General features: G+C 47.4%; 1 protein-coding gene and 1 pseudogene across 8 annotated transcripts in view; both read right to left on the bottom strand.

Annotated features, from left to right (window-relative positions):
• Positions 1 to 302: 302 nt before the first annotated feature.
• Positions 303 to 1,970, bottom strand: LOC102897085 (annotated as a pseudogene).
• A 128-nt stretch (positions 1,971 to 2,098) lies between these two features.
• TDP1 (tyrosyl-DNA phosphodiesterase 1) overlaps positions 2,099 to 9,654 on the bottom strand; it is a 74,458-nt gene continuing 66,902 nt past the window's right edge. For 2 of the 8 annotated variants that reach the window (XM_015599711.2, XM_015599710.2), the window contains exon 15: positions 6,296 to 8,846. In XM_015599711.2, the coding sequence (XP_015455197.1) occupies positions 8,430 to 8,846 (417 nt within the window). In that variant the 3' untranslated portion in view covers positions 6,296 to 8,429. Of the gene's footprint in view, positions 8,847 to 9,654 lie in introns of all 8 variants that reach the window. The other 6 variants (XR_001518114.2, XR_001518119.2, XR_001518117.2 and 3 more) reach the window with 6 other exon arrangements.

Below are 9,654 nucleotides of genomic sequence, written 5' to 3'. Positions count from 1 at the left end.
TGTCCAAGAGGGAAAGAAAAATAAGCAGGCATGATTACGGCTTTACTTGGTATCAGGGAGGACCGGGCAAGGACTGTGATGTGGAAGTGGGGCCTGCACGCCAGGCCAATGCTGGTCTTCGGGGCAGTGCTGGGAGCTTAGGGCTGAGCCCTACAGGCCAGGGGTCCGGTCAGATTCCTCAGAGCAGAGCAACCACTGAAAGGAAGGTTGGTCTGGTTGGCTTCATTGCAAGAGGGTTAATGTGGGTGGAGGTAGGGACACCACTGAAGAAAAGCGGGCAACTGAGCTTTACAGGGCCCAGATGGAAAAGTGTTGGGAGGACAGTAAGGGGGCCAGTAAGGCATCTGGGGGAGAAGCGAGTGAAAAGAAGAAAAAAGACAGCAGGTTCTAGAGGTACAGGGAGCCCCATGTGTTCTCCGGGGCTTGTAGTACTTCTTGCTCCAAAATCATGGCTGTCCAAGGACCTAGTTGTTGCCCCACACTGCAGTCTTTAGAAACAGAGGACCCGGGAGGAAGCGGCTGGACTGCACGGAGGCAGGGATCTTCTTCGGTCCCTCGAAGTGGACCACAAAGTCCTTCAGGTCTGTGAATGTGTCCAGGCATTTGGGTTCAAATATATGGCGTAGGTCTAGGATGTCATAAGCCAAGAAATCCACATAAGTGAGCGTGTCCCCTGCAGACCAAGACCTCTTCCCCAGAACCTGAAGCAGCTTCATCTTTTCAGGCCACGCCTTCAAGGACTCAGGCTTCGGTTTCTGAGTCAGGGCTATAGCAGATCCTGACCAGGGACATTTGGATGTTCAGAACTTTGTTCTCCAAAATGTCCATGTGAATCTTCTCTTCCCTCTCCCCACATAGGTTGTGCCTATGAGCAATGTAGCGAAGGATGGCATTGCTCTGGGTGAGCCTGTGAGCCCCAACAATTAAGTAGGGCAGACTGGAAAAGTCCAGCACCAGCTTGAATTTTTCACTCAGCCACCGGCTTCTGTCATAGTCGGGAGTATCCCCCCTTCATGTATTTCTCCTCATAGTGTGAGTCTGTGTACTCCAGAAGCGGGCAGATGGCGTGAGTCAGCCCACAGATGTCCCAGTGACTAAAAGTTATGGCCATGGTACTGATTTTGCTGAGTGGATGGGCTTTTGTGGAGCTAGACTTAAAAATTACTCTCCTTTGCTTTTCTTTTGAGAATAAGCTGTTTTTATTATTTGTATATTGAGTAATTTTGGGTTACATTCTAGACATTATAATTGATGTATAATTTATAATATAGAAACTCTGGATTGTTATGTTCCAATGAAAATAATTATTTTTAAACGGGTAGTCCACTTGGCTGAACTCAACAGCAAAACTGTCTCCCTGTAGTAGGAAGTAGCTCAAATTTTAGTTCCGTTCTGTGCATGCATGATTCAGCGGTCAGCCAGAGATTTGAGTAGAGTTTACATACAGAATTTGAGAATCCACTCTCTGGCTCTGTTGTTATTCCCTTCTCCACTCTCAAAGGCTGTGGTCACTTCAAACCCTGTACTCTGGATGGTCAAGCCAGTAAGACTGCAGATTTTCCACAGGAGGTTTACCTGCTTTGCTTGGTGCAGACTGAGACGTGATCTCAGGCCTAAAGTGGTAAATAGGAAACTGCCCCTCTGTGGTGCCTTTCTTCATATACTGACTCCCTTCCAGTTTCTGCTTGCTTTTGGTCACTTTCAGTACCTTTAAGCAGCTGGATTTTAAAGACTTTGTTTCCCAGAGCTTATATGTTTGATTTGTGAACGAGCTGGTTCAGTAGGAACTATTCGGCACTGCCAGAAACCTGTGTTACTTGGTTTTCCCCACAGCATTTTACAATGAAAATTTCAAACGTATGCTAAAGTTAAAAGAATTCTACAGTGGCAGTCTTGTTGGTACACTTAAATTTTCCTGTTTGCTTTATCATGTACCTAACCACCCATTAATACACCTTATTTTAATGCATTTCAAAATAAACTGCAGACATCAATACACATGTCCCGAGATCCTTCAGTATGTATATCATTACAGTTCAACAAGTTAGTTTTCTTTGGATGTAGAATTTACATACAGTGAATGTACATATTCAAACCATACATTTAAAAAAAATCAGCTTTATTGAGCAATATATACAGCAGATCCTCAAATAACACCATTTTGTTTGAATGTTAATGAGATGCCACAGGAACTTTACTCCTGTTTTTATCAATTAACCTATGATAAAATTGCTTTTGTTATACATCGTTTTGCTTTAAGTCCCAGAACCTATTAACGGCGTTAAGTGAGGACTTAATATAATTTACATATAATAAAAGTTACCAATTTGGTGACTATAATTCAAAGAGTTTCATAAAAAGTAACCAATGCCACAATCATGATAGGAATATTACCATCGCCCCAAAAGTTCCTTCATGCAGCCAGTCCCCTCTCCCCGTGCCTTATTTTTAAGGCTTCCCAGTTCTGCTTTGGTCAAGAGCCAGGGTACGGCTCCAAGAACAGGAATTAGAGACCGGGGGAGAGACTAGCCACTGCCAAGTGTGTCTTCGAGTGCCAGAGGAGAAAGGAATGGACACGTGGAGTGTGTGGGACCAAAGCTTGGGCTGGGCTCTTCAGAAGTGTTTTAAAGTTGTTTCTAGAATGATGTTAAGTGGCTCATTGAGACCCCATGGTCCAGATTCTGCTAGTCCAAGCACAATAAAGATGCTCGTTTCCTGAGCCCGTTACGGTATCAGAGGAGTTCTGGGAGCAGGTGCTTGCTCTCATGATCTTCAAGAAGAACGCAACATGCGGTAGGTTTCGCATGCCTCTTGGAGCCCGTTTCTTCATTTGTAAAATGGACTTCCTTCCAGGGGTGAAGTGTCCACTCACCCCTGGGGTTCACATGAACACGGACTCCCCAGTCCCACTCAACCACCATGAGGACCCCCTCTCTCCTGGAAGCGGCAGGCAGCATGGATCCAGTACTTCCGGGGTGGGAGGCATGCAGGTCAGCTGTGCAGTCGTTCAGGGCGTTTCAGAGACTGGGCCCAAGCTGAAGACGTCCCTGTGAACACAGCCCCTTCCTGTGGAGTTGAGGCCACTGTGCTGCAGCCAGGACTCGTAAATCTACCCCCGTCTTCTGAAAAGAACCTGCAGTTAGTAGTGTGGAAGCCAAACTTGTGAGAAAACGCTCACTTTTCCAAAGGCATGGGGTTTATCTTCTACACTTGAATTCTCTAAGTGCCGCGGAGAGAGACCACCAGCTCCAGGCACTTTCATTTACCTAGAATAAGAATCATTGCAATGTACAATTATGTAGTGCTTCCCAGTGCTCATGAGCACCATTTCGTTTGATTCTTACATCAAGCCATTGAGACAGGAAGGATAAGTAGTAGCCTCACTTAACAGGGGAGAAAATGAAGACTCAGAAGCATCAAATGACTTGCCTGAGGTCTCAGTGCGGAGGGCACAGATCTGGGACTTGACAGCTCTGAGTCCCGAGTCCCTTGGAGCTGAGTCACCTCTCCGGCTTTAGTCAAATCTCTAGCAGTTACCCAAGTGACCACTTGTCTTCATTTAGGGTAGCTGAACTAGCAAACCTGGGAAGGCATACATTTCATACTGTAACCCTGAACACGCTCATATAAATTGAAACAAAAATGACCTCACTTTGTGTTACACACAGACATTTTCTATATTTCATTTAAAAGTGCTGGTCACGACCCCCTAAATTTATTTCATGATTCACTGAAGGGTTGTGACCCACAGTTTGAAGTCTCTTTTCCAGAACAGAGTACAAGGGTTCACTTACTTATGGAGCTTTTCGTGAAACTTGGATTTTGAAATGTCCTTGGTTTTCTTTTGCTTTTAAATAAAATCTGCATGCCTGTACACATTATTGAAGGATGTGGCACAGTATTGAGAGTTTACCTAGAGATGCTTCTTGCTGCAGAATGAACCTCAGGCGTTTTCCCACTTGTCTTTGGAGATTCCGCACCCGGCCCCTCCTGACGAGGGGCTGTCCCGTGATCTCGACTGCTTGCATCAGGGATGGACATGTGGCTCAAGCTGGACAATCAGGTGCATCGAGGGACTTGCCGGAGCTACTGGGAAAAAAGTATTTTTTCTCTGGAATGACAAGCTGGAAGTAATACGGGACCCTGATGCCGGGGATTGGTGTGGCAGGGAATTTCAGCCTCCAGGTGGACAGGGCTTGCTTGGGAATGACGTCTGTATTCCAGAAAGCAGAGCTGAGACTTGGAGATCAGCCCAGGTACATTGCGATCCTCCGGCTCCAGCATTTGCTGGACTTAACGTTAACGTCTCTTTCATTGCTTAAGCCTAATTAATCTGGTTTCTGTAACTATAAAAGCATCTGGATATATTCTTCCATAAAAATATTGATAAAATACGATTGAATAATATATATCTACAGGCTTTTGTATTTTAGTAATGTCAATTATCTGAAACATACGCACACACACCCCCACCCCCAGAATCAGCATTCAGCTACCACGATGTTAATTTCTAAAGAACCTATGAGCAAAGAGCCACCCAGAGCATATAGTGGCATCATCTGTGTCCTCAGGGCCAGAAAGCGATATATATTAGTTGTGTGACCCTGAACCTTATTTTTCCCCTCTATAAAATGAGGTTACTATCACCTGCCCCATGGTGTAATGATGTGTATAGTTACCTGCGATCATAACCCATAATAAATTCCCTATGGATGCAATTTCTCCTTTGCCATTCCCTTCCGTGCTTCCCCTTATTCACGTTCATTAAACTAACTGGTCCAGATGCCTTCCAGTTCTTAATAAAGTGGAATGGGGCTCTCTGAAAACCTTCCTGCAGAGGTAACAGAAAACTGAGCCAAGTGCCTCAGACTGATTAACACTGGCCAGACTGCAGGTCCAGTGGAGCTGCTGGTGGGGAATAAATATCATTTCTACATGGCCATTGGATTCTGCTTTGAGACGGACTTGCTAGATATGGACTACAGATCATACCCAGACTTGCGATGCTATGGCCCCATATTTGCTCGCTCCCCATTTCATATCCCAGCACCCCATTTCCTGGGCAGCCTCTTGCCTTCCCCCTCTCCAGCATCTCCTGTGTCACCTCTCCTGACACTAGGGCTGATCCTTCTGCTCTGTGCTTTACATCTAGGGAGTCCATGGAAACACCAGGTTTCAGAGAATTTACTAGAACATACTTAACATGGCAAAGTGCTCAGCCCTCAAGGTTCTCATTGGAAAGGAAGCTGCTCCACTCTCAGGTTCTGGCTTTAGTAATTCAGTGGCTCGGTCTCGCATGCTAATGCCATGCAGAGTGGTTGGTTTTTGTGTGCCACTAGTTGGTTCTGTCACGCCATGACTTGCTGTTATAGTGGTTAAAAGGCACTGGTTTTGTAGCTACAGTTACATATTTTATACACAAGGCCTCCTCCTTGGCTGGGGCTTGGGAACATCCGCCACACTTGCTGCATGGGTTCAAATCCCAGCTCTGCCACTTGCCAGCTGTGTGACATTGGGCCAATATCTGAGTTTTCCCATCTGTAAAAGAGAGATAATAGTACCTCCTTCCTTGGGTTAGTAGTATGAAGATTAAATCAATTAACACACACAAAATACACAGAACAGTACCTGGAACAGAGCATGTGCTCGGAGGTGGTCACCAGATTCCACGTTATGTCCTGGCTGTATGTGTTGCTGGTGTTTCCCAAGGACAGAGAGCTGCACACAACCCCTTATCTGATCTGCCTCATCTTTTGTTTTTGTGTGTCGATACTATTATAAGCAAGGCTACTTAAGACATATTTATTAGTTAATAGAAATGTAGTAAAAAATTGTAGTTTTATTTGTAGTACTCCTTTGTTGGTCCTTGATATTGCTTGGAGTAAGTGGGCTACTAAACTTGGAAAACTTGTCAAAGATTTTATCATTATGGGATCTTACCTATGTATAATATGTAGTTGGCACATGATCAATAGACTTTTAGATTTAATCCTATACAATAGCTAAGCTATTTTATTTCTGCTAGTCATTGAATTCTTGATGGACTTTTGTCATCAGACTTTGTCATTATATCATTTCTCCATTAATACGATTGCTACATTTTATAAATGTAATAAAGAATATCTAGCCTTTTCTTTGAGGTATTCAGCAGTCAAAAGCAAGTATTCTCGAGGAGGGGGTTACGGCTCTTACTTCTTTAGTAATGAGGGAAAAATTCAAATGTCCTAAGATCTGAATCAAATGAACACCTAGGTCATCCAAAATGGTTTCATAATGGATGAAATAATATGAGATATTTCCTTAGAAAGTGAATTTTTAATTTCATGTGGAAAAAAAGTGACAAAATCAAACCTAAGATCCTTATTTTAAGCATACTGAATCTGATGCACAAACCATATTCATTTGAAGTCATGTAGTATTAACAATTTCCACTAAGGAAAACTGTACAGCTTCTACAGAAGAACCCAGAGAAACAAGACTTGGCTCCGTCGCTCATGGTGGGACCTTATGAATGTTATTTCATAGAAGGCTGACGTATCGTATAAAAGCATCTGTCTACAACAGACTGGGGGACATGGTCCACCTCCTCAGATCCCGTCTACCACACTGCCTGGGAGCTAGGGCCACCTGGCAGTACAGAACAGATTCTGGACGCTGCCAGACCTGGGTTCAAATACTGGCAGATGCACTTTCTAGAAGTATGACCTTGGACAAGCACCTTGTTCGGGTCCAGGTTTCCTGATCGGGAAAATGAAGATAATCCTAATGAATTAACTGTAACAGCTACAGTACCAATCGCCGTACAGTTCTCTGAGCAGGCCCGACTAAGCACTTTCATGTAGTCATTCACTGGACACTCAATAACCCTCTGCAGTGCGTATTACTACACCTGTCCCCCTCCCCGGCCATTTTACAGTTGAGGAGACCAAGGCACAGAGAATTTAAGTAACCTGGTCTAGGTTGCACAGCCAGTAAGTAGCAGAGCTGGGATTCAAACGCTGGCATCCTGACTCCAGCTCTCAGCTCTAAGTCCCTTTGCAGTCATGTGGGTCAGATGAACGACATACCTGTGAGACCTCGCATGGTATCAGCCATGACTACCAGCTGTCCGTCTGCCATTGCTGCCTTGACTGGCTGGGCCTTCAGCAGCCCAGGTTTTCTGGGTCCTGCTCCAGAGCAAGCTGACTGCTTGTAGCCATGGTGACTTTGCCCCTGCTGCCCCTACCCAGGATGGGACTACCATGCTAGTGAGAATCTTAGGTCCTCTGCCACAGTCCTTTGGACACCCAGCTCAGGCTGTACCTGCCCTGGGCTGTCCCCACTGCTACACTGGTCTCTCTTGCCAGCCCAGGGTGCCCGCCCGTTGTCTCTGGGCTCATCGGATGCAGGGTTTGAATGTTTTAAGAAGTAGAAGGCAGGGTCAGAAAAGGCTTAAGCCTTTGTTTTGTAAACTGTGGAATGAACTGGTTAAACTAATTCAGTGGCTTCCCAACTTTTTTAAAAGCAGAGCACTAAAAAAACAAAAACCAAAAAATAAAAACAAAAAAACCCCAGCTAGTATCCCAAACAGAATCTCAGCATGTACATACAGTAGGAGAAGCAGAGGCTCCGCGGTGGGAGGGAGGGGGCCCTCCGCTGGGTCTTCCCAGCCTCTTCCTGTCATAGCATCCCCACCCCTCTGAGTTCTTAATTTGAAAAGTCTAGGCCTCCGAGGAACAGTCTGAAAAACAATTTTAAAAAACTCTTTCCAAATTAACGTTCGGTTCTTCTAAGCTGTAAGATGAAGAGGCTGGTGACAAACTGGAGATCGACTCCATGCGAAAGAAAACAAAGAGGGCCTAAATGGCCTCGGGAGGGCTGGGTCCCTCCGAATGAAGGACACGGGTAGAAGGACACTCACAGCTCTGGCCCCAGCCAGCCGTGTGGCCTGGGCGACACCCTGAACCTTTCTGGGCCTCATCCTCCCTTGTGAATTGAAGGTGCCAAACTGTGTCACCCTTCGGGATTTCTTCCGACTGTAATACTTGTGTGCTTTTGTCTGATTCTCTGAGCTGTCTTTTCTGGAAATCTGTGGGGATGGGAGAGACGCCCACGCAGCCTGGGGAACGGGTGAAGGAAGCGGCAGGTGGCTCGGTCCGGTGAGACCCAGCGCGAGCAGTGAGGCGGCCAGCACGGGTGCGGGGCGGACGGGAAGCCACGTGCAGCTGCGGGGCCGAGGGGCCACGTGACTCACCGCTCTGACCCGCGGCCACAGCAGCCTCAGCGCCAGGCGCCAGGAATCGGCAGACTGATGTCCGGCGACCCCCGAGACACGCTCGGCAAGCTGAGGGAAGGCTGGGCGAGGAAGCGAACGGTCACACTCTTCCTCTGACAAGTGTCAGCTGAACGAAGAGCACGGGGCGCGATGGAGCGCAGCGCACAGTCAGCCTTCAATCCCGAAGGGCCGGCGCCACCATGAGATTCCGCGTCGCTGTGAGGAGCGTTTCATGGCTCTGCATTCTTTCGACATCGTGAAGTTTAATAGTCCTCATCCCAAAGCACAGCGCAGCCAAGGGAATTAAGAAAATACATCTTAAAAAAATTTGGGGGGGGGGGATCGGTGAGAAATGGTAACAATTGTAACCAATATCCATGTTCAAAAGAGCGACCCCGACGAAGCGCTCCCCAGGGGCGCAGACGAAACTCAGGGACGTGAACACCCCGTTCGGACAAGAACGCCCCCCGTTTGGGGCTCGCGGTCTCAGCACGGCGGCTTCACCGGGCTTCGGGCTCTCACGATGGAACCCACATGTTCCCGTGTGTATCTGGGGCTTTGACGTAGGGAATGTTCCAAATCCACGGCCGATCTGGGGGGAAAACACATTACGTGTGTTTAATACTTATTCGAACAGGATTACGAAGACCTCACCCCCCGTAGAGGGTGAAGCCGCCCGTGCTGGAGTCAACGAGCTGCAAACCCCAGACAACGAACGGTCCACTCACCCTGACCGGGCACGTCACCTCGCACAGCCTCAGCGTCCTTGTCCGTACCTACGTCGTGAAGCTGTCGTGAGGGTTAACTGAGACACACCCGCGTGGCGTGCGGCACAGGGGGAACCTCACAAAGACGCCGACGCACGTCCGAACCCAGCTTCGTCCTTCCCTGAACCCCGGGGGACACGTCCGCAAGGTGGCTTCAGGGTCCTTGACTGTGAAACAGGAGCTGACTACACTAGCAACCTGCCGAGACTACTGTGAAGCATGAATGGGAAGACACCCGTGGAAGCTCCTAGCATGTTGTATGTACTCAATAAATGGGAACTTTTCTTCCTTTTGACTGATGTTTCAGAAATTGGAAAAAAATCCAAACAAATCGCTTCCAGCATGTATCACACTACTGCTAGTCAAACCATTTCAAAAGAACCATAATAATGTAAGGACTAAAAACAGTCCCCACAGGACTGTCCTGATGGGTATGGGAGAAACAGTTCTGAGGGCGGAGTGCTGAGCACAGACTGGCCACGGAGCAGGTCCCCGGAGATGGACCAGCCCACTAAAGCGGCGCTCAGCACTGCCACCCGCCCTTGCGGGGAGGCCTTCTCTTCCCGAGCGGAGGGAGAGCTGGCTCGGGCACCGCCTGGCACTCAGTGGTGTCATCTGCTCTCCACTCGCGGC

This window comes from Pteropus alecto, unplaced genomic scaffold (assembly GCF_000325575.1).
Source record: "Pteropus alecto unplaced genomic scaffold, ASM32557v1 scaffold8, whole genome shotgun sequence".
Lineage (NCBI taxonomy): Eukaryota > Metazoa > Chordata > Mammalia > Chiroptera > Pteropodidae > Pteropus > Pteropus alecto.
Note: the sequence above shows the minus strand (reverse complement) of the source record. Positions and strands in the feature narration are given on the sequence as shown.